Source organism: Lactuca saligna, chromosome 4 (assembly GCF_052625555.1).
Source record: "Lactuca saligna cultivar CGN05327 chromosome 4, ASM5262555v1, whole genome shotgun sequence".
In the NCBI taxonomy this organism is placed as follows: Eukaryota; Viridiplantae; Streptophyta; class Magnoliopsida; order Asterales; family Asteraceae; genus Lactuca; species Lactuca saligna.
The window spans coordinates 39,414,161-39,440,503 of record NC_136420.1 but is presented as its reverse complement, the minus strand read 5'-3'; the positions used below and the strand labels follow the sequence as shown (position 1 = coordinate 39,440,503).

The window sequence follows — 26,343 nt, the reverse complement described above, 5'->3', positions numbered from 1 at the left end:
CGAACGTAAATGAACATTAACGGACATAATTGAATCAACAAGATCATTGTTCATGTTCGTTCACTTAACCACGTGAATGATAATTGGTGCTCATGTTAGTTTATTTGTTAAATAAACAAAGGTAAACAAACTTCTCACCGAACAGTTCATTGAATGTTCGGTTCTTTTGCATCCCTACACACGAGTAGTCATTTATCTCCTTTTGGTGATTCCAAGTTGCCCAATACTAGTCTTGATGCCTCTCACATGCTCTTATTGCTCTTGTAAGGACATGTAGGTATGATGATTATAATTTCTTGTTGAGAAAATTGGGATATAGAAATGAGTGGTCAATAGTGATTTAGTGCTTTGAGTTTGTAGTGAATCGTGAAAGAGATGAACGGAAAAAGGTAAGTTGTGTAGTTTAGTGTCAATGTTCTTTATAGATTAGGGAAAATCAATTTAGCGAAAAAGGTTTCCAAAACAGTTGTTAAACAAGAGTACGGAAGTGGAGAAGTTATTGGAGCCCCTGATGAACACTTGATCTCTTTTTTTTTTTTTTTTTTTTTTTTTTTTTTTTAAGATTTAGTATATGTTTTGATTTATGGAGGCTTTGGTTTTTTTGGATATGGTTCATGAGTTGAATAGTTTTATCAAAAATACACACAACATATATTCCAGATAATAAGCATTCAGTACACATATAAGTTTTCTATTAATATTTAATACTTTTATATAAATGTGCATCATGAAAATAACTACACACTCATTATACAAGATAGACATTTAATCTTTAAAGTAATAAGTACTTTTATTAAGATCATGCTCATGAAAGTAACTACATACTCACCTTATTAAAGGCGGAAGATTTGCGGGTAACTTAGCTCTTCATCTAACTCCTTTGTTTTCCCTTTTAAACGACCTAAGTACAAATATTACTAAGTTTTAGTTTTCATTTATATTTATATTATTAAGGAAATATTAACTATTTTTTGGACCCTTCATTAATCCTGAAAAATACCAAGTTCTATCAAATAAGATGATATTGGAAGTAGGATCCATTTGGTATATAAATATATATTGTTTGGAAAATCCACTTTAAACACTTCACTAAGATCTTGCCTAAACACCATGCCCGCAAACAGATCAAACATTATTATAACTGGTATTACTGATAAATCTTGTTTATAGGTTCATAACAATGAAAATGAACATAACATAAGTTACACTTAACAAACATAGTAAGTGCAACTCACCTTACAGGATCATTTAGCGAAAACTTGAAATTCCGCGAGCCTGACTTCGACGCTGGATCCGTCTTTTAGAAAGATTCTCCAGCGCTCTGCTAACAATAATAAGAATGAAAAGAAATCAAATCACAAGGGACTGGAATCTCAAGGGTTGAGAGAGTATTCGATCGAAATTAGCTAGGAATAAAAGAGGGGTAGATTTGCTATTTATAGCAAAAATTTCTCAAAAAGTGTAACACCGTGATTTTTCACCAAAAATTTTCTTTTTATTTTAACCCGTTTTAATCAGAAAACGTTAGCGGAAATCTTATATTCTTTATTAAGAAAACATTACTAGTGTTACTTATTTCAAACAACCATTTGAAACAAAGTTTACAAATTAAGTTCTCAAAAGTAGAGTAATGAAAACTCAACAAAATGTCCCAAAATGGTATCATAGTAAGCATAGTAACTACCCAAAAAATGCATTCCAACTCACCAAGGTCTTACTCCTTCTTAACTTCCTGTACCATTCAAAGCAACATGGCAAACACACAACAAATCAAGTGTCAATATCAACAAAGTGAGTCAATCCAACGATACAGAAACAGAGATATTTCATACAATTCAAACACACATACACATAACATTTCATGTTCTATACCCCGTTCGCTACTAACATGACCTGACGACCCAATGCACAAATTGAGGTATGACTCTCCCCCCGTAACATTGTCTCCGGTTCTCCGCGTTTACTATTTCGACAATACCCAAAACCTACGTCGTTCGAGAGTGGTCCAAACGGTAGTTCCGCGAACATACCTCCCACCCAAACATGATGTTTGTACATGACATCCAAGATCACCAACATCGCTCTAGCCCTACACACTTGGACCATGTGTATGAATGGTCACCTAGAAAATCATTGGACCTGACTGTGGCTTTAGCTTTCTGTCTCACCAAATGTCCATTCAGGTTATGCACCCAAACTTAGGCTACTACCTATATATATATATATATATATATATATATATATATATATATATATATATATATATATATATATATATATATATATATATATATATATATATATATATATATATATATATATATATATATATATATATATATATATATATAATCTAAAGAAAACCAAATTGCCAATTCACATATGATTAGTAATCCCAAAATTATTTAAGGGATTCACACACGTCCATGTAAAACCAAATTGCAAATCAACATGTAAATCTTCTAAGAATCACAAATGGATTATCTATAAACAATTTGCATTTTTCTATATTTAATTCATATGTAGATCTCTATAAATATGGAAATCAAAAACTACATTCGAGGGCATCATATACGCATTATGTTTGTCCTTTTTAAATCTGTTGAGATATTCTTAATAATCAACTAATCTACAAGTCGTATTCGATGAGATACTTAGAACAATAATTTTACACTCAACCACTCGAAATAAGGCAATACAACATTCTCAAAGGTGTATTCTCTAATATTACACTCAAATACAATACTCAATAATGAATCCAACCTAATATTTCCCTTAATTCTTTTACAAATCCCAATCTCAAACAATTTTCTACATGTATCTACAAAACTCTGTTCTTGAACAATCTTTAAGAAAAAAAACCTTCAACACAAAGGCTTTTGCCTCTCTGTTTCAAACCTTACAATCTTCTAAAACACATTTTCACTCGACTTTCCTGTTTCATGAAATCAAAATAAATTATAATCTTACATTCTTCTGTAGCATATCAACATTCTTGCATAGATTGTAATCATATCTAACCTTTAATGGACAGGATCCATTGGGAATGCAGGATCTGAAGAAAATTTGTTGGGTGTTTTCAGCTTCAACACTTCTAGAATGATTGAAGTAAGAATAATGGCAGCAAGAACAAACCCATAACCAATTTTCCATGAAGATCCTGCATCAGCAAGCTGTATACCTAGAAATACATTTAAAGCTCCAAAGACGAGAGCAATTCTTCCAACATAATGATGATACCAATTCCATAACCTTCTATGCTTACTGTCCTTATCAGGTCTTATAAAGAATGCCATAACCTAAAAATTTCAAGAAACACACAAATCAATTGCATATCACTCTTGATGTCAAACATTTCTGCTTTCAATTCAAAAAAGTTTGAAGCTTTTTACATTTCCAACGCTTCAAAACTTATCTTTTTCATTTTTTGGGTAATGGGTTCACATACCCATCAACCTTTTTCTTGATTTTTTAAGGACTCGATTCTGAATTTCGAATTGAAATTAAGTATGTTTGACCTCAAAAGTCAAACTTTAAGTTTTATACCTGTAGAACACTGAGCACGATGGCAGTTATTCCAATGCCTTTGTGAGTTGGCGCATGGAAACTAAACCTATTGTACATACTCAATCCCACAAATCCTGTAGCGACTGCAAATATGAATCCAACAAATTGAAAGGATACATGCAGATAATACCATAACGGATCTTTATGCTTGAAGTATCTCGCGACAATAGCTCCATATGGCAGGATTATACCCCATCCGAGTAAACCCAATACCCCATGAGTCGTTTTTGAACGATGGAGATTGTTAGAAGGCGTTCTTGAATTCGAATTCGAATTTGATCCAGAAGAACCTGAGGAGAAAAGGGTAAAATCGCAAAAGGGCAGAAAAAGGGTAAGCTTAATGGATAACGATTGACTCGTTAAAGGTTAAAACGAACCTTGAGAGAAATCCAAATGGATAGTTGTCTTGTCTTCATGAACAGATAGGAGGTGGTGCTCTGGGTATTTGCTTGAGAAAGCCAATAAAATCGGTTGAGTTCTGAGTTGACTCGGGTACTGGAGTTGATATGCTAAGTGAATCTTTGCGCCGTTGACGGTGACAAATGGAGGAATTCCGGTCAAGGGTAGCTCGCCCTTGTCGTGTTTTACTTCCGACGGCTTGAAACCTTCGGCGTAGTATTGTTTAATTACCGGAGTACCCTTTCGGGTGATCCATCCAACCATGGCACTTGAGTTTAGCATCATGCCATCTTTTGAGAACCCCATTGCAACGTATCCACTTGTGTAGGTTGCTGATAATACGATTGTGACTACATTGTCTTTGCTCTGTGAGAACTGTTTTTGGAATTAGAAAAGTAATCATGTTAAATGGGAAATTGGGAATCAATTACAAAAGCCCTAAATTTCTTAATTGTTTGAAGCTATAATCAGTCAATCAGAAGTAACTTTTAAACTGTGAATCTCGGATCTATTCCTCATACATATTTTCACATGATCTGATTACAATATTGGATGAATTCGAATATTGAAAAAGGAGAATGGAAATCGCCATTGAAGGGAATGGGAACTTACTCGAACAATGTATGAATTCCAGACAGGTTTACACACCATATGCGTCATATTAGCATATGGAAGAGGAAGAAATGCGTTGATGTCTTGGCTGCATTCATCGGATACCACCACAGGAACCACCACAAATGACACAAAAACAGCTAAAACCCAGAATCTGGAAACCGAAATCATTGCAAATTGGAGGGAATCAAGAGATGAGAAGAAGCGAGAAGAGAAGTGAACTGGAAGAGATGAGTGGGCAAGAAGGTTATGATGATTTTGTCAAGAGATTTCTTCGTTTTGAAGGTTGCCTGGTTGGTTGGTTGGTTGGTGGTAGTGATAGAAGAGGTGGCTAATCAGTAATCATGATCATCACATCATACAATTTTCCCGCCATTTATACAAACTACTTTTTGAAAATACAAATTTATATGTATCTTTGTAATATATTTTTATTTGAGAAAGGTACGATTATTATTTTGTCTTCGGTCATAAAAATGTTTTTGATAATATTGAGTTGGATGGAAAAATATACATATTTTGAATGGTTTTACTCTTTATATCAAATTTTTTACCATTAAAACCCTAAACTTTGAGGCTTGTTTTAAAAAAATATCATTTAGCATGTTAATACTCTATTAGCCGGTTGCACTCTTCTTACGTGACACATACTTTTAGATTTTTTGGCTTTCGAGTCGATGTTTTTTCCCACAGTTAAAAAATAAAAGTGGCGGCAAGACATTGTCATGAGGCTAAATGTCATTTTCTATAAAAATAAAGAAATAAATAAATGAAAAATACGTTTAGTGGTGAAGACTTTGTAATTATATTTGAGAAGACGGAGAGTTTGAGTTTTGACAACCCAATAAATGGGCCTTACTAAGATTCAAACTTTCTACTTGCTCATTGAAATTGACAAAGTATTTATCAATGAGTTGCATATTTTTTGGTGTATAAAATGATACACTTTTTAATGTTGATTGTATAAATTTGTAGAAGCTTTTAATTATATGAGGTGATTCGTATACAACAGTTTTTTGTCGTACATAATAATTTATGCATTATATAGTTGTATAATACAATATTTTAAAGCACTAATTATATTGTATGAATAACATTTTTTATGTACGGATCAACTCATTTTATTTATTTATTTATTATTACTATTATTATTATGTTTTACAGTAAAAGAAAAAACTATACTTGTACTAGTAAATCCTTTATCACTTAGTTGTCCTTTTACCGATATCAATGTTACTTGGTCATGAAAAGCAATAAAACATATAGAATGTAAGCTTTACAAGCTTAGTGAGTAATCATATTAGCACAATACAACAATATAGTTATAACAACAATCATCAATATTACACATTAAGTAATTATATTACATTCCACTTTTTAGTTCCAACATTAGGTTCTTAGCTTTACCAATTATAGGATCTCAGCTATCAGCTTAAATAGCTTTATTAGTAATATTCTGCTATAAATATTTAGTTACGAAATCATAGATTTCAAATATATACAGAGAGAATAGTTATATTCAGGTATAATTATTTATTCATAGCAGAAATAGTTATATTCAGTTACAACTATTTCGAATTATTCAATTACTATTTTTTTGCTAATATAAGCCATACCACTTACATGTGGATCTAAATGTTAGCCACATACAATCATTATCCTTTCAATATCCATATCACATATAATCCGATTATAATCTCATTGCACATTAACATAACACTAATCATTCGTCAAGGATGTAAGAGAATCTTGTCTTTGTCCTCGTTTCCCTAATTGTAAATTTAATAAATCATCTTGAGTACCTCAATCCAAGACACAATCATTAAGCACAAATTAACTCCTATATTTCTGTAAGTATGAAACTAGCCTTCATAGTTAAGGTTTAGTCATACTTTCAAATTATTCAATTATTACTTTTCTGCTAAAGTAAGCAATACCAATTGTATTCGGCTATAACTGTTTGCCACATACACTTACCGCCCACTTAATGTCCATAGCACATATACTTCAATTATAATCTCATTGCATATTAGCATAACACTTACCCTTCGTCAAGGATGTAAGAGATTATTCATCTTGAAAGAGCTTAATAACTTGAGGCTCAAGTGCTTGTAATCCTTTCTTTGTCCTTACTTCCATAACTGTAAATTTAATACATCATCTTGAGTACATCAATACAAGCCACAACTCATTAAGCATAGCTTAAACTTCTATATTTCCATAACCATGAAATTATCCTTCATACTTAAGGTTTAGTCATCTTCTATAATTATCTCATATTCATGTGTTAATTCATTAACACATATACTTTATCTTACCATACACATCAACTCATTATCACACCTTTGTGTACAACCATTTAGACATGACTTAATCATTTAATCAAAATTGATTATACTCAATGAATAAGACATTCATATGTCTTAACTAATTAAGATATAAGTTCGATTTTATTTATACCAAACTTCACTGAAATTAGGGGTTATGTTCTTCATCAAATCAATTATGAATTTAACTCCTAACTCTTGAAAAAATGTTCATTAAGCACACTATAACCTCATTATCATGTTTCCTTTTCCATATTAAGCATACAAAATCAAAGGTACTATATCTAATCAATTCCACCATAAGAACCCATGTAAGTTTTTATGAAGGAGAATATACATATGATTCCAAGCGTGAAGGCTGATATTCTTGATTCTCTTGGTAATCCTATCTCTAAGCTTCAACTGTGTGTTAACCCCTTCAAAATCGTCTTATGATCTCTCTAAAAAGTGTGTGTGTGTGTGTGATATTAAGCAAATAGCCATCTTTCTCTATTTATGGCTTTATTAATGAATTTCGGTCCTTGTACACGATTGTGTTTCATGTTACATGACCGTGTAAACCCAATATCATACTATAATAGCAACCTACTTTATTTATTTCATCTCTTGGCACTTCAAATTACTTACACAATCGTGTAAGTGATTACATGATCATGTAATCCTCTAGGATGGCCTAAAATATCATTATATTATTTCTTTTTTGTTTTAAGACCCTTTGTTCTACTTACTCAATCGTGTAAGACCATTACACGATCGTCTAATGCCCTTCTGAGCATTTTTAGTCAATATAGTTTACTCCTTATACAATAGTCTTCTTCTACCTCCTCATACAAATTCAATATTTGGTGAATTTTATATTCACGTAATCGTCTCGAAGTCAACTACAACTTTCCTGTAAAAAACTTCCACCAAAATGTTTTACATTTTTATTTACGATATGACAAACATAAGGATATACGATACTTTTAACATAATTACCAACAAGTACATACTTGTCTATCAATATCTACCACAATCTAACGTATTACTCACTGTAACTACTAGGGGTGTAAACGAGCCCGAGCCTGACCAAGCTCGAGCTCGACTCGTTTAATTTTCAGGAAACTCGAGCTCGATTCAAGCCTTAAAATAAAGCTCGAGTTCGGTTCGTGAACATTTTAGTGGGCTCGCGAGTCTAATCGAGCCTAAACGAGCCTCTTTGTGTGTGCGTGTGTGTGTGTGTGTATATATGTGTGTGTGTGTGTATGTATGTATGTATGTGTGTGTGTGAGTGTTTATATATATATATATATATATATATATATATATATATATATATATATATATATATATATATATATATATATATATATATATATATATATATATATATATATATGAGGCTCATTTATTAAATGAGCTCAAGCTAAGCTTCAATTAATGGGCTCACGAGCCTAAACGAGCTTAAATATATATATATATATATATATATATATATATATATATATATATATATATATATATATATATATATATATATATATATATGTTCGTTTAAGCTCGTTTAGGCTCGTGAGCCCATTAATTGAAGCTCAGCTTGAGCTCATTTAATAAACGAGCCTCATATTTAGGTTCGAGCTCGGCTCAGACTCGTTTAATTCGATCTCGAGTCGAGCTTTTAACAAGTCGATTCCGAGTAGCTCAACTCACTTACACCTCTAGTAACTACTAAGTCTTAATACGAGATATTACACTTATGTATAGTTTTCATAAATACAACAACTTTCGGTTTTAGGAAAAAAGGGACGTGGATGTGTAAAGTTGCTCACCATTTCCTCTGCTAGATTCTAATAATTTTTTTAATATGCTGTTTTTTTTCTCTAATAATTAATAGTTAACTATAGGTTTTTTTGTTAGATGTGGTTAATTTTTTTCTATTTTGACATACGATACACAAAACATATTGGTGTAGTGAATTATCTCGTCAAATTTGGTAGCAAGATTATGCATTGTCGTATAATTTGTGGGGTATGTTTGGGGGAAAGTTGTCTTGTTTTGGTATGTCTGAATTATGATAATTGAGCATAGCGTAAACATTAACTAAAAAAGGACATCATTTATGGTTAAGGGTCACCAAAGTGTTGGTTGGCTTTTTTTCAAGTTAATAATTTATTGTAGCATTTTAATTATTCTTCTACATACAAATAATTTTATATTTTTTTCTGTCAAATAACATAAATTAAAAGTCAAAATACATAAAATATCTCTATTTTATTATTTTATTGTTATTGTATTTATTTTATTAATTAGTTCATTATATAAGAAAATCTCTAAAAAAGTTTTAATATTTTAGATTAGTTTATGAAATAGTTCCAAATTATTATTTTTTTACAAAAAAGTTTTAAAAACCGGTAAAATATTGCATTCTAACCCTATTTTCTAAGTTTAGACACTAACAAATTAATTTGACACTATTTCGTAATTTGACCTAAAATATTAAGACTTTTTTGTAAAAACCAAAATATTTAGACTATTTCGTAAACTGTTCCAAAATACATATGAAAAACGTTTTATATATTTTTACACCTTACAAAACGTTTTCAAAGTTTTTTTTTTCGTTTAAACGTATTTATACGTATTATTAAATACATGTATAAAAATATTTAAATCAAAAAAGAATTTTTTAAAAATATGTTTTTTTTTATAGATGTAAAGTTAAGTTTTTATATATTTTTAAACGTTTTATAAATGTAAAGATAAAATTTTGTTGATACGAACATTGTGTGGGCTTATGTGAAAATGGTGATGAAGATTGATGTGAAGACACTCTTGATATTAAGTGTTTTGAAGATATCTTTGTGTGTTCACCACACTTAAGAATGGTCTCGTCTTTTCATTGTACCTTTCTAGTCTATTAACAAATGAGTTAGGAGTTGTTCAAATATGTGTCTTGTACCCGCATATGTTTTTTCTAGGTGTGAACCTGTAACACGATACGAACCCGACACGAAAATATAGAGGTATCTCTACAAAAGTCATAATATTTTGGATCAGTTTACGAAACAATTCCAAATAAATTTGCTACCGACTAAACAAAACAAAATGTCAGAATGCAATCTTTTACTGGTTTTTAAGATCTTTTTGTAGAAAAAAAAATAACTATTTTATAAACTGACCTAAAATATTAAGATTTTTCTGAAGATTTTCTTATATTTTTTAGATTATCAAGAAACTTTATTTTTCATTGTTAACTTGTTTTGATATTTGTACAGTATACATAAAATACAACGAATTTTCTTCCCCCCATGTTTTGGTTTTTGTTGAACAACAATTTAAGTTAAAACTCTTGGTTAATTTTGTGCTGAAATTCGTTGCTCACATTTGGTGTAAACGTATACAAAATCTAACATTGGTGCTTACTTTGGAAATTCTATCTCACACACACAATTTACATTTTCATAAGAAAATAACATCCACAAGATACTTTCATTAAAATATCAAAAACCCAAAAAAAGTCATTTGACAAAAGAATAATTAGAGATTATAAAATAATCAAAGTAACTAAACGATAAACCGATAAAAATCTTTAAGGAATTGGGATTCATCTACTTGGCCCATACAACTGTATCAATCTCACATTGTGCAGCTCGATACAATTCCAACCTTTTCACCGTGTTTTGACGCCTTTGCGTTATCTCCGGATCTTCATCTAACAATTTACCCAATTGTCTCCCCTATAAACAAAAAAATAAAAACATATTAAAAAAAATATATAATAATCACATAATAAATTTCTATTTACCTCCTTCGCCCCCAACTCAGTGAAAAATCGATCAAGTAAGCTTCGTTTGGCCTCACGCACTTGACAATAAACAACTGATTTCGGTATCGAGTGTCTCAAAGTCCCAACCACCATATGCACATACGCCAAAACATTTGATCCTAAAAAAAGATTTTTTTTTTTAATAATAAAAATTATATATTTATAAGTAGTATTATTTATTAATACATATACATACCAACGCGACGAATATAAGCATCGTTATATCTATCATAAATCGAATGTGTTGGATTTCCGCCCTTTTCAACATCTTGCGGAAGGTTCCGGAAGAAATCAACTGTCAGATAACTGCATTCCATGTCAACTAACTGTATAGCAGCTCTCTTGCTTTCGTTCCTCATTCTTTCTAATGATTCGTAAGCTGCATTCATAACTTCCACTTTAAGCGGTGGATAATTTTTCAACTCCTACAAATATATACAAACCAATATATATATTATATATGCTTTAGAAATATAAAACATATTCCGAAAACATCATACTAAGTTACTAACCTTGGTCTCCTTAATTGACTTGCGAACCAGATCCCTCAGTATATCATGAACCTGAAAGAAAAAAGGGAGTAAATTACAAAATCAGAAACTACAGGGACCATTTTTGTAAATTACTTTGCATACGTACAGCATCAACAACTGCTTCGGTGGGAAGTTTGATGGTGACTAAGGTGGATTCAATGAGGCGTCGGTATCCTTGTTCAGGGGCAATTAAATGTGGCTGATATCCATCAGCTTCTGTGATTAGTTTTCTCACATTCTCCATCGAAAGTTGTTTGTCGAATTGTAATCTCTTTAAAGCAGATGGAAGTTGATTCTCAAATACGCCATACACTTTCTCGCCACCTGGTCGTCTGGAGGAGGGTATAATCGTCAATAGCTTAAAATATTAGATTAATTAAGAACATGGAATTACCAATTAGGGTATTAATTTGATAATACTTACATCCCATCGAGATGTTCTTTGAATGTTTGATCAAAAGCGCGACATATTTCCATAATCATATATAACTTTCCCTGGAATAAATTTAACAAAAACACCGCTTTCAATTTCAAAACAAGGGTAAAATTGTCATTTTGTGAAAGATTACCCCGGAATCAGCAGCAATGGGATTCCCAAGACGGTTTAATTCTGTTTCGAGGTCGAGTATTGTTTTGTTGATGAGAGACTGAAGGCCTGGAATCCGAGATTTAATCAGGGATTCCAAATGCTGAAATTTATACATTATGTAGTGAGAAACTAAATTACAGAAATGATCCCTGTAGTTTTATAAAAATACAAGGTTCAGTCTAACTTCAGATTTTCTTACATGATTGGTCCTATGGCTTTATCAGTATTTACAAAACCAGGGATTAAAATTGCAACAAAATGAAACCATGAAAGAAAAACAGAAATTGGACTGAACCTACTGTTTCACCAAACCACAGGGACCATTTATGTAATTCATTATATATCTTTGTTTTTAAACTAAAGTGTACCCTTGAAAGCACTTTGCCTAGATGTTCAGAGCCCATTCTGTTAGCAAGATGTGAGTATTCAGGGGAATTAAAAAAGTATTCACGTTCTTTCCTTCGAGCAGCAATCATGTCAATGTTTTTATTAATATCAGCTTGAGATCGATTCACAACACCAATCCATGGAAACTTAAGCCTATGTGATCTTCCTTCTAAAATCTACAATAATATAACAATGTCAATATACAATAAGTCATATATATTATTAAGTCAACAAATCCAAACCAGCTTATAAGCTTACATCAACTGCATCAGTACCCTTGTCCATAAGGTCAATCTTTGTCAAAACTCCAAAAGTTCTCTCCCCTGTATATATATAAGATTCAAAACTAAGATATGAAAAATATTTAATTATTTGGAAAAATATTATTACCTTTAGGATCCACTTCACGAGAAATTTTGATAGCATCAGATGTTGCAAGATCTTGGTTGGCAGGAGAAACGGCTAGAATAATGCAATTAGGCTGCATGACAAAATCACAATGCAATTGAAAATAAATATTAATATTATTCTTCGATTCTTTTAAGCATATAAGAAGATTTGGGTAAATTTGTAAATAAATAAATATATATATATATATATATATATATATATATATATATATATATATATATATATATATATATATATATATATATATATATATATATACCTTTTCAATGTAGGACCTCACCATGTTTTCAATATCTTGCACAATGCTATCAGACTGCCCCTCTACAAATTTCATAATATAGGTGAAAATATATTAAAATAATCAGATAGAGAAGTTAAGTTAAATTGCAGAATATTATAAATGGTGTAAACTTACCAACAGCTATTTTTGTCAAACCAGGAAGGTCAATGAGGGTCAAGTTCACCACTATAAAAGATCAAAATTCAGACATATATATTATGTTTTTTACATTTGATATGATGTACATGACACATAATTTTTTTTTATATAATTATATATCATACCATTAGGAGAATAGATACTGAGATATATAGGAACAGATGAGATCTGTTTGGTACGACCTGTCACTCTATCAGTTTCATCACCAATCTCCTTTCTCACAGCAGCTAAAAAAGTATATAAAATTGTAACAAGATCATTCAGAGTGATTGAGAATTGCAAAAGGATCATAAAATTTTTAGTCATGATACCAAAATCAGTGAACCATTTTCTTGGAAGGTGAGCAAACTCTGCATATTCTTTTCCTTCTTCGATCTTATGAAGCTGTAGAACAAGAGGACGCCGAGTGACAATTCCTGCAAATAGATGTTAATTAATTAGTCATATTTTATATCCGCAAATTTGAATCAGAAAATTTTGAAGATATAGTAATTACCAGAACCACGAGGCAAAAAATCCTTGCCAACGACACTCTCCAACACAGATGATTTCCCAGAGCTCTAAAAACAGTTTATGGAAATTGATTAGAGTGAAGTACATTTGCACGAATAAAAACTGCTTACACAATTTCCCACAGTTTTACACTTTGATCTAAATGTAGTCGTGTCGATAGATATTATTTGGGATTAGAATTACAGATCATCTTTCTCCAGACCGAAGTTGAAATATCAGATAAAGAAAAAAGAAACACAAACACGATAAACTATATTGAGAACTTAAATGGTTGCAAGAAATCACAAGTGAATGAACGTCTTGAATTAACTCATTGATTGGATTGAAAAGAAAGGAAATTATGATCGGCGATTAAATATCTGCATATTTATACCTGACCGCCGACGACGGCGATTGTAGGCAAGGCGTCCCAGAGAGTAGGAAGAGAGGATTCTTCACCGAAGTCGCCTAGGGCTGTGCATGCTTTCTGTAGTTTGTTGACGAGATTAATTAGAGTGTCCATTAACAATTACGATCAATAAGAGATGACAGGTTAATCAAATACGATTAGGTGATTAGGGATTTCAGAAATTGCAGATGGAGAGAAAGGCGGAAAAAGATGAAACAAATTCCAACGTCAATGAGTGTAAATTGGGATTTTTGAGTTTAAAGTTAGTTTGTAGAAGAAACGCATTAGAAGGGCACGTATGCATGTGCGCGTAGGCGCGCGTGTGTTATTGGGTGGGATGTTTTTGAATATCATTAAAAAAAAAATAGAGTAAATTACACAAAGATTTTGAGTAATTTGTGTTTTGGTATCTAACTTTCTTTTTAACACTATTGAAAATGATATGAATTTTTAAGTTTTTAATTTTTTTTGGTTTTACTACTTTTAGGTTTCATTAAAGACTAAAATTCACATAGATTTTTTGTATTTTCACCGAGAGGTTTACTCAGTTGGGTAACCGGTTACATATACAACTATCACGTCACATAGGCCATATTGGTCCGACCAAGCGCCACATAGACGCTGAGGTGTCTTGTGTTCCCTGTTCTTTTTAAAAACAAGCGATTAGAAGAAGAAAAAATGACAGTTGTTTCGAACTTTCAACTTCCAGGAGATCAAAGAACGCGTTTACCATCGGAGATCAACTTCCAGGAGAAAAAATGACAGTTGTTTCGAACTTTCAACTTCTAGGAGATCAAAGAACGCGTTTACCACTGGATTGGAACAACTCTTATACATATCATCCTCATTTCCTTTTATATATATATATATATATATATATATATATATATATATATATATATATATATATATATATATATATATATATATATATATATCCATGCTTAATAAAAACCTCCTTTAAACGCCACATGTCCATCTTTTACGCAAGCCTTCTGCCACGTGTCATTCTTTTGTTCACTCCTATTTTGGTTTCTCGCTCAAACTTTTCTATGTAAAGTTATATCCGATTTTTTGTTTTTGATTACAAATATCTCATAAAATCAGCAACAAATATTCCACAAATCAAGTTAATAGCAAGAAATCAGGAGCAAAATTTTGAATGAAATCTTATGTTGTCTTCCTATATATGAGACAATGTGCCATCTAGGGTTTTTTTTGTGACTGCGATTACTCTCCTAACTCCTAAGTCCTAATCGATCATTTATCCACAATCTCTATAGAAAATTGAAAATCAGCGGTAAGTGATTTCTCTTACGTCTTCTTCCTTGATTTTGTTTAATAGAATGTATCTGTATTTTCTTCCTTTGATTTTGTGACACTTTTAGGAAAATGATACAAATATTTAAAATCGATTCAAAACTTAGGTGAAGAAACTAAGTGCTTCAAGAATGCATATTACTCCTATAAAAATGGATGATTTTTAACATCAATAATATTTTATTTTTATCTTGATTTTGATGATGAGTTTTTTTTTTCCTGTTATTTATGATGGAGATCGGGGTTTCATCAACCTCTTTTTCTCTTCCAGTCCCTTTGTGATCTCTAGGAATTCCATGTAAGGTTCAAGAAACTTAATATATTATTTTTTAATCAAACCGGTGATGGATTCATCCTAATCTCAAAAAACCATGAAGGAAATCTCATTTAACTTTCACTCGTATACGCCTATAATGTCTTTAAGATTGATAAATCAATTTTCCCTATTAAATTTGATAAATTCTCTCTCCGGTGGCGGTACTCATGGAGGAATATCGAGAAATTGTTTTTTTTTTTTGTTCTTACGTCCACGCCTTTCAATCTGTGTTAGTTTCCTTTCTTTGTCTTTCTCTCTAAAAATTGGTTGCAAACAGCCAACAGGAAGACAAAAACCAATTTTAAACCCCAAAATTTTTGTGGGAGATCTTGAAGCCAAATCTATGCTGATTTGAAACAGAATCGTATCTCTTCATGGTTGATTTCATAACGGGATTAAAGTTGATGCCGATTTTCGAACAGGTTCGATTTTTTCAACTTGAGTTTGGATTTCTGTATGCATTCCTAGCAGATTTTGAAATGTAATAGATTTTCAACAAAAACATCTAATAATGGTTCATTTTATAATTATTTGTGCTTCTTTTGGCATCACAATCATTTGGTTCTACTGAAATTTGTTTTCTAAAAAAAATAAGCAGTTTTCTTATAAATATAATAATCATACATAAAGCAACATCCTTGCCTGAGAGCAACATCCTTTCTTTCTGATTGGTGTAGCTAATATTGATTTTGATATTTTTTAATATTTTCTGATGGATAGGTTTCTTATATGATGTTGTGAATTAAGTTTCTTATTGTTGCGATCCATATATGGCCATGGCGGAATATGGAAATCTCAACTTAAATGGCTAAAAAAAGGTTATCCCTTTAAGGTGAAAATCTAAACATAACAGGTTAAATAAATGGTTAAATATGTGAACCTTATTTGACCGCCAACAACACTAAATTGAAGCTTTATTGGTTTATGTGTTAGAAAGTATGGTGATGTTTTCTTGGCATAGCCAAGAACATCTCTATCAAGATTAGCATTTACTTTTCAACCTATAATCTTTTAATTTAACAAATAACCAACTAAAAAATAGTTACAATATTTTGTTGTTTGTTGAAAAAAATGTAGTATTCTTTTACTATTGTGTCAACATACATGTACTATAATAGCAATGTACTTTGTTTGTTTATATTTTTTACAATATAAAAAAAACAGTCCAATTATACTTTTATTATTTACAATTAAATCTTAAAATCATATAATATATCAACGCACCTAACGCTTATGAACAGTGAATTTTGAAGTTGGCTAAAACCCTTGAGTCTTTGCCTTTGTTTTGGAATTGCATGAATTTGATCTCTCCTACATTATTCTGCACGCCTGCTTACTACTTCTACCGGTCGGAGTCTGTACAAAACAGAGTATTCGAAAAGAACGAAAGAAGTTAGACAAGAATTAAATACAACAACACCAAGGAAAAAGACAAAGAAAAACCATAATGGCCAAAAACCCATCCAGGAAAATCCAAACCTGCAGCAACTAATAGATAGCCTCTAGAAGTTGTATGTAGAGAACCTTGATGCACATCCAAGATGATATAGCAACACATATAAATGAACCAAATCAGCAGTAGACCATGACATATATATATAAAAGCCATACAACCTTTCTAATCACCACTATGACCAAAATACCCTCCACCTACCTTGAATCATATCTAAGGAGAAGACTCAACATAAATTTGAAGCAAAACATGAGCAGACCATGACATGTATAAAGAGGCCATAACAAATCCACAATGGTTCCAGTAAATTGATTTTTTGAATTAAAAAATACCCGATTTGGCTTTTGGCTCACTTCTTTACTAAAAACTAGACCAAAACATAGGTAGTCATGAATGATAGTTAACAAAAGGTGTAGTTTAAGGACCAATTTCATAGTATAGTAAAATTAATAGCTTACTTAATGAAGAATTTGATTTTGAATATTATTTTTTTGTATATAACTGATCTATAATTGTATAAGCAGATTGGTTTTTATAAAGTTTTAATAATAACATCTAGATTTCATTGTTTCAATTAAATGACTAGAGAGAGATGCAATAAAATATGGCTATCTTTGGGAGGATTACACAACATGGGTTTCGAGTACAAGTTTCTCTTTTCCGTTTACAAAAAAAGGTACAATTTTGATTTTTAAAACCCCTGGTCAGTAATTTTCAACTTTATTTATATTCATAGTTCTAATTTTTAGGAATTGAGCTAAAAATAACATGCTACTTTCTTTTTAATTCAAAAAATAGCATGCTAATTTCATTTTAAATAACATCTTACTTATCAGTCATATCCTAGATTACCAACTTTTGATTTTTGATTATACAAAAAGTAAATGGCATAACTGATTTTGTTCTTCAGTGGTTAGAAGATGATGTTGGAGAAGAAGAAATGACTGATTCTATTAATAGGGGAAACCAAGAAAAAAATAAGGGCAAAATACAAGAATTACCAATCATCTTTTCATTTTTTTATTAGTATTGGAATATACTTTTGTTTATTCTTATTATAACATTGTATTTTCATTTAAATTTTATTACATCATTGTATATTGAAAAGTCCATCAATCTTGACCATGATTTTTTTTTAGTTTTAGTCTAACACTACTATCATATTTTCTATCATCATATTTTCGATTGATTGTGATCGAGTAACGAATAAGACTTCCCTAAAATTAAACCAAAAGAGTTAAACAACGTGAAACAAAACAAAAATTTCAAGCTCAATTTCCTATATAAACCAAAACGTCTTATAATAATAGAACAATGAAGCTCTACATTTCTATCGAAATCTTACAAATTTGCATTTGAAAGAACAGATTTAGTTCCAAAAGTCACTTTTCAAAAAAGAAGAGATGTTTAATTTGAGGTTTTAATGGGAAGAATCTATAACTCTTTAGGATCATCAAACATGAAAACATATTAATTTTGTTATCTTTAAGTTATGAACCCATATATTTTTGTTATTTTAAGTTATTAACCCGTGTATTACGTTGTTAACACATCAAATTTTGTAAATAAATTAGTGATTTGCAAATCAATGAATAATCATTATTAGTTTTATAGCCTATATAATATTTTACTTTGTAGTCCGTGGTTTCCACGGGTTATAACCTAGTATATATATATATATATATATATATATATATATATATATATATATATATATATATATATATATATATATATATATATATATATATATATACTAGGAGTTTTTTAGACCCGTACTAAGCACAACCCATGATTAGCGTAAACTAAAGTGGATATTGGAAGAAATATCCATTGAAAGTAAATTTTGTATTATTGCAAAGAGTGTGAAAGTAAATTGCTATAATGGTTAAAAAATAAGTATACCCAAATACAATTTTCTACTTTTATTTATTCTTGTTACATCATTGTACTTCGAAATGCTTGTCCATTAACAATTTTCATCAAAATAAAAACCACTTTCAACTTCTATTTCATTTCACCTTCCAATTATATGATATTGTCATATTTTTCAAATATATTTTAAACATCATTTATCTGGACTACATTTACACAAACATTATTTATTTAACAAGGAAAAAACAATCCCTTATAATAGGTTTTCATGTAACAATTGAAACCTGTAAAATATGTCTAAAATCAATGTTATTGTTTGTTCAAGTAAAATAACCATATGGTATTTTTAAACACAAATCTTGGGATTGGTTTCCATTTCAATTACAGTAAAATCAATGTGGATTCCAATCAAATAATGATTTTTTTGTGTAATTATGATTAATCATTCCGACTCAAAAATACTCAATTCCCCAGATTATATCATATCCCACCTTTTGCTCCACGATAGATCATATCCACCACTCTTGTCTTATATGCTCGTTATTGGTGGCACTAAGTCATTCACCTGATCTTGATCACCATAATAGTTCAAAAATTAATCCATATGACAAACTAATGCTCAAATCCATGTCATTTTTTATAAACTTGAGAAAATGCAACAAAAAACGGTTATCTGTGCTAGTAGTTAGATTAGATTATCTGTTGCATTTGGTGAAGGCTTTCGGTTTCAAATTGTATATTTCCATAATTCCATCGCGAAGTGTATTTAGCAACTGATTTTTGGTATTTTCAAACAGAAGGAGTAGCAAATTCCTTCACTTCATGTTCAATTATGCCATTCAATGTCATGGAGTCGCAATTCTCAAGGGTATATTAGTGATAACTAACTAATAAAAAATAAAAATAAAAAGTCTAAAAAATGGAAATGAAGTTGACAAAAAGTTTATTAAAAAGCTTACATGTCAATTCCTGCAGAAAAATAAATTACCTGTATGGCCATAATCAACAATGGTAACCTTCTTATTCACAACTACCCTTATCAATCTTCTGGTACTAAAAAGAATATGTGAGATTGGAAATTTTAAAATAGCTAAAAAAAATGAAAAAAAAAGAAGTTGTGAAGGATATGAATTAATTACAAACTTCTTTTTGTGCATTGTCAATTGAAAGGTAGTTATTATTAGTTCTAATTTCCAAACTTTAGGAACCGAACCATTACAAGAATTTAAATTTTGGGTTATCACCACACCATACTTACAAGATCAAATCATTAAAAAAATATCAAAATGCATTAAAGTTCTTTAACTTTTAAACACCATTTAAATAATATGAAAGACCTCAACTTTCGTATTTTTGAAAGACCCAAACTTACATATTTCACATTATCATTACTCCAAAACATGCTATTTGCATATTCATAAAAGCAATATTTTACATTGATATAAAGGATTTACAAACTATTGGATACAAACCTTCTATTACAAAGTGTTATATATATTACATAACTACCCAGGATATTGTAATTTATACAAACATAAAAAGTAGTACAAAAGTACTATTACAAACTATTCTACATCTTTCATTAGTATGTAAACATACTATTTATTTATCACCTACAATTGTTAAACATTGATAGGGTAACCGGTGACACTTAGTGAGTTCAAAAATAGATACAATATAATGTTATGCCATATATATATACTTTAATGTGACAAGGTAAAGAGGAACAACAAGATGTATGTGAGATCATGTAACAAGCGTTCATATCAATCAAAGACATTATTCAAAGATATTCTTTTCAATTCTTGATATACATCAATAAAGCTTTGGCCCAATTGGCATAGAAGACATGCAATTTCTGATTAAAATCTTGTTAGATTTCAGGCTTATAATCCTGTCTAACCATTTGCCAATGCCATAGAATAGAAGTCATTCTCTTACGGAGACATGCTCTACATGGCCAGAGGCTACGTTCCAGTACCAATGTGAATCTAAGTCCTTTCACTGATCACATGGTCAAAGGTATTACAATTGCTATAAACATAGCGAATAACACGAGAAAATGACTCAGAATTATAATAATGAAAAGCACATAGCACATATAACACATAACATACAATTGTTTCTATATATTGAACTCACCTTAAGTTAACCGGGGGTTAAAATAGTAATTTGGACAGCACTTCGGCTTTAAATATGCCTTTCTATGTTGAAAACCGGGAGTTTGTTTGAAAACCGTGCTCTGCGAAGGTAGGGCTTCAAAACCAAAAAGATAAAATTTCCGGGCTTTTCGGGGGTATCGGGACGTGTTTCGGGTGCTAAAATTGATTTCGGAGCTTTAGGGAAAGTTAATATGAAGAAAATATGGAAAGAGGGGCTAAAAGTGTCAAATTTTCAAAGTTAGTCGGCAAATCTCGCATCCCTCTTATTTATAGGGTGCGAGTCCGAGGGGTGCTTGGCTAGGGAGGCTCCAACCTGCGAGCTTCGGACACGGAAGGAAGGCGTGGCACCTGCGAGCTGCGGACATCTGGCAGGAGGGGCGAAGGCCACGAGGCCGCTGCGAGGCTCGTACGTGGCACGGGAGCGAGGCGGGTAGGCGAGACGTGTCTCGCGTCGGACTGGCCACCGATGCGAGACGTGTCCCCTTCCTGCTGGACCTCGGCCTCGGCGAATCCCCTTGTGACACCTGCTGAGTTCGCATTCGGCCACATCTCCGGTGACGCTGCTGCTTCGTGCGAAGGTGACGTGGCCGGTACTATTCATGCGAGTTTTCTCGGTTTTTTTGGGCCACGGACTTCTAAAATCCATAACTTTCGCATACGAGCTCCGTTTTTGACGTTCTTTATATGCACGCGTAGCTAAAATTACGCTCTACAACTTTCTTTTATACTTCATCGGCTAATTTTGACTTTAATTTTAATATTATTATTTTTAACAGACCGGGACAGAAAAAATCCGTTAAAAATTCATAACTTCTTCATCCGACATCCGTTTTCGTCAGACTTTTTACCGTTTTACTACATATGAAGAGACCTTCGATTCTCGTTTAGGATGTATTGGTAAAATATCGCTCGATCTAAAATTCGAGTTTTTAGCTGTCTACTGTTAAGTTGAAACTTCGAAAAATCATAACTTCCTCATACGAAGTCAGATTTTAGCGTTCTTTTTATCGAATTTCTCGGTTTAACGAATACTACGACTTTCATTTAAATTACTAAGGCTAAAAAGTAGTTTATCAAAAACTCATTTTTTACGTCATTCGGCGCCGCACTGGTTTTGTCGCGGATCTTCGGTTGGTCATAACTTCTTTGTTATAACTTGGATTTTGACGAGGTTTTCGCCTACAAATTTCTAACGAGATTCTCTAAAACATCAAATAATAAAATTTTACTTATTTAAAATTTCATATTTTCGCTAAATTTCACTATTTGGCTTTTAATTGGAATCTCATAAGACTTCCAATATTTTCTGAGTGATTCTAAATATAGTTTTACTTCATTTCTAGTAAAGACCATCTGTTAGAACTCAACACTCAATTTTACATAATATTTCACAATTTTATTCATTACAAAACACGATTTTAAAACGCGTATGTTACATAATGTGACTAAATAATCAAAATTAATGAAATAATTTTAAGCATCACTTCAAAAAAAAATCAGTTTTAGGTAACACCTCACTTGCATACAAGATCAAATGAGCAAAATTAAAATGGTTGTTATGAGTTTACTTTTAAGCACTATTTCAAAATTCTTGAAAATTCCTTAACTTTTAATACCATTTCAATAATTTTAATTTGAAACAACCTGGTTATAAGTAAAGGGTGTCTTGGAAAACTTACTTTTTCCAAAAGAACGGTGGCTTCCAAATCACAAGATACCTCAACAAGTCGAAATCTTTAAAACAGTGCTAAAGAATCTACCAAATCTTTATTGAGGTCAATGGAAGAGAAACATTATATTATCATATTCTCTAACTTTTCAATCCTCCTTTACACCACCAGGCATATAATCTCATAAAACCAACCGTACTTCCCATAACTCTTAAAACTTCTTCAACTAGTGTCACTGAATACATGGGTTCAAAACACATACCATGGGTAAACAGGTTAGCTGTCTCATATATCTATCAATTCGATGTTTATCAAATTATCCCATGAAAATTTAGTAGTTAGAAATATTATAGAACAAAGATACCCATTTGCCATTTGGGGAGTGAACCAAACCCGAATAAAATTGAAGTTTTCAGCAATGGAAGAGATAGACATACATATAGTAAATTTGTTACATACTGAAGCCATGACAAATAGTTTTTCTATATACAATGTATAACATGATTATACAAACAAATCCCATTGACACTTACATCTTGAGTCTGCATAGTGCCCAAGAAAAAAATCCCTTTAGCAATGTCGACAATGTAGAGTTATAGAGTTTGCCTCATAATTAAACTGAATACAACTACATAATGATGTAAACTTTGGGCCTAAGTATCGTGGCAGTACCAGAACCATTTTAGGATTTTTGTAGTCATCGATTATGATATTTTCTTGAGAAGCCAGTGAGTTTTTGCCAATCAATCACCATAATTAGATTTAAAACCCGAATCGGGAAATATTAGGGCCACAAACGGAAATTAGTTACCTAAATGAAACTTAGGATAAAGATATCGGTGTTGCCTTCTAGATTGAAGCGTGAAATATGTAGAGACACAATGGATTCCAATTTAACGCATAAATGGTATCAGAATAATAAAACGTTGGATATAAAGGAAGCAATGGAGCGGTGCATATCATCTGTCAAGCAACAAACAAATACGAAGCGGTGTGGATCCGCTTTTACATGGCGTCACTCCGAAACAGGAAAGTTGAGTATAAGGCAATGTGCATAAAATCTCATTGGCGTCCCGAGTGAAGTTGTGTCTCCTGGGAACTGTAAAAACGATGTAGGCGGCACGAGAAAAAGGACTGGTAGTTTGTCATGGATGAAGAATCTGTGATGGTTGATAGATCCGGGGGATTGAGGAAACTGAAACATGGGGCGTTGTGGATGAATTTGGAGGTCTCGACGATGACGAAGAGGGACGACAAGACAGAGAAAAGGCAGTGGTGGTATTGTGTGTTTGGTGAAGCGGTGTGAAAAAACATTGACCTTCGTGGCATCGTTTAAAGGTAGGCAACGTCTCCCAACGGGTGTGATGATCCAATCTGCTGTGACGCGTAATGTGGAGACATATCACACGATTCATGCGCTATATGAAAAATAGGGTTTATTACAAATAGAAATTTAATATCAATATTTAAAATTTAAATTTAAAATCAATATTTAATATCAATATCAATTTTAGAGCTCTCATTAATTATGACATTTATTACATTATAAATGTATCAATTTTTTTTGAAGGAAGCATTTATTTCTCTCAATATTGTAACCGAAATAAGTTGTTATATGTGAACAAATCAGAAAATTACACGTGGAAATAAGTAAATTTTAAAAAATCTATTAAAATACCATGTGTCTAAATCAATGAGGACATGGCATGTGGCAGAAAATGAGTTTTATTTATTAGTATATATATATATATATATATACACACACACACACTAACTATTTACCCGCTAAGCGACAAGTACAAATAGTTTTTTCAGAAATTAGTTCTAGAGTCAATTAGTTCTTTTGCGATAATAGTTACTATATGTAAACAATTATTATTAAGAGTAATAGTAGTAGAAATGAAATCAGTACAAACTAAAAATTAAAAGTTGGAATTATTTACAAATCTGCATGAACACATCATTTATTAATTTGTTTTATTATTTGTTTGTTTCATGAAATCAATATATTTTATTAGTTTGTTTCATTATTTGTTTGTGTTTTTTCATATATAATAATATTTATAAAAGATTTTATGCACTAGGTATCATTAAAAGAAGGAATTATCAACATTATAAATAATATTATTGATAAACCATTTTTAAGTTGTAAAAATTCACACTGAATTAATTTTTCTCTTTTCCAAAAATTGTCTACTATAATTAAGTGTCCATAGTGATGCATCACATTTCCCGAATCATTAATCATATTCATAATGTTAAACTCATGACCCAATTTTAATCCTAATTTGAATATTGATCTTTGTAAATTAGTTTAAAATTAACATGCATTTTACATAGTAATATAAAACACAAAAATTCCTCAAAATATGTACAACTTAACAAAAAGCTTGGAAGATATCAAAGTACTCACTAGTACAAAACGTATTTTTTAGTGCGATGAGGTTTTTTTTGGTGCGGTTTTACCCTACGACCGCACCATTAAAACACTTTAGCATTAATAAATCAAGGAACCGCCCTAACAAATGTATTTTTTGATGCTATTTTCTTTAAAAGCACTAATAAATGCATTTTTTGATGCTGTTTTTCAAAATCGCACTAATAAATATATTTTTTGATGCTGTTTTCTAAAACCGCACTAATAATAAATGTATTTTTTGATGCTTTTTTCTTAAAAAGCACTAATAAATGCATTTTGATGCTACTTTTAAAAATCGTACTAATAAATGTATTTTTTGATGCCGTTTTCCAAAACTACAGTAATAGCAAATGCATTTTTTGATGTGGTTTTGGATTGAGTTCCCTCTTTATTTTTGTTCCCGGGTTGAAGCTCATTCCAAAATTTCATTCCCCGCGCGATGCCTTTCTCTTCCCCTTTATATTTCCTTAAGCTAATTTCATTTGGCCACACAAACCCTAATATCATCGACTACTGCTGCCCTCACCAACATCATTGGGTCCTCTCACCCGTGATGAATCTGAATAATCTTTGAGGAGTCGACCTCCAATATAATCATCTTTGTCCATCGCGATCAACCCAGCGTCAATAACATGTATGTTTCTGATTTATAATTTTGATTCATAAAATTACTTATTCTATATGTCTGATACTCTGATTTCTTAAGTTAGGTTGTGGAAGAAAGAAGGGGTTGGGCAAAGAAGCTTGTGACGTTCAAAGGAGAGCACATATCTATGCAGGGGAAGATATAAAGGTAGAAAAAAACTAAAAAAAGTAAGAATCTCATGTCTTTTATCTACAAAAATTGAATCAAGGCAAGTTTTTTCCTTTGTATTGATAATATTTCTAACCTGTGTAATTTACCTTTTAATTAAATGGATTGTATGCCTTTTGATAAAATTACTTTGTAATTTAATTAGCTTCTGAATTCCTACCCAAGTGAGGTAACAGAGTCAAAGGTGGGCATCATCTTCAAAAGTTTGCAAGATACCGAAGAGGGGCCATATGAAGATGGTGATAACGAAACAGAACACGTCTATATCAAAAAAAAAACTTGAATATGCTTCTGTAGTTAACTTCCTAAACAACTTACATACTTGAAGTTATTATATCGATTTGTAA

At 31.3% G+C, this 26,343-nt stretch overlaps 2 protein-coding genes across 4 annotated transcripts; both read right to left on the bottom strand.

Moving 5' to 3' along the window:
- Window positions 1-771: 771 nt before the first annotated feature.
- Window positions 772-4,846, bottom strand: LOC145041655 (Cytochrome b561/ferric reductase transmembrane with DOMON related domain-containing protein). Of its 3 annotated transcripts, XR_013680342.1 has the most exons (7): window positions 4,579-4,846; window positions 3,945-4,341; window positions 3,547-3,857; window positions 3,022-3,299; window positions 1,708-1,732; window positions 1,236-1,321; window positions 772-901 (listed from the first exon to the last, which is right to left on the bottom strand). XR_013680342.1 is itself a non-coding variant. In XM_078989794.1 (6 exons), exons 1-4 carry the CDS (start codon window positions 4,747-4,749, stop codon window positions 3,024-3,026), a joined length of 1,155 nt encoding a protein of 384 aa, XP_078845920.1. In that variant the 5' UTR covers window positions 4,750-4,846; the 3' UTR covers window positions 1,121-1,321; window positions 1,708-1,732; window positions 3,022-3,023. The 3 variants fall into 3 exon arrangements, 2 of the variants coding, with proteins under 2 accessions (XP_078845920.1, XP_078845919.1); XM_078989794.1 differs by lacking the exon at window positions 772-901 and having other exon boundaries at window positions 1,121-1,321; XM_078989793.1 differs by lacking the exons at window positions 772-901; window positions 1,236-1,321; window positions 1,708-1,732 and adding an exon at window positions 2,652-2,935 and having other exon boundaries at window positions 4,579-4,845.
- A 5,519-nt stretch (window positions 4,847-10,365) lies between these two features.
- On the bottom strand, window positions 10,366-14,182 carry LOC145038436 (dynamin-related protein 5A-like). The gene is made up of 16 exons (XM_078986802.1): window positions 13,953-14,182; window positions 13,563-13,626; window positions 13,378-13,482; window positions 13,192-13,293; window positions 13,043-13,093; window positions 12,887-12,948; window positions 12,607-12,697; window positions 12,475-12,539; window positions 12,198-12,392; window positions 11,810-11,929; window positions 11,665-11,735; window positions 11,347-11,572; window positions 11,220-11,270; window positions 10,904-11,132; window positions 10,687-10,826; window positions 10,366-10,618 (listed from the first exon to the last, which is right to left on the bottom strand). The coding sequence occupies exons 1-16, from the start codon at window positions 14,079-14,081 to the stop codon at window positions 10,490-10,492; spliced, it is 1,830 nt and encodes a 609-aa protein (XP_078842928.1). The 5' UTR covers window positions 14,082-14,182; the 3' UTR covers window positions 10,366-10,489.
- Between the last annotated feature and the right edge of the window lie 12,161 nt (window positions 14,183-26,343).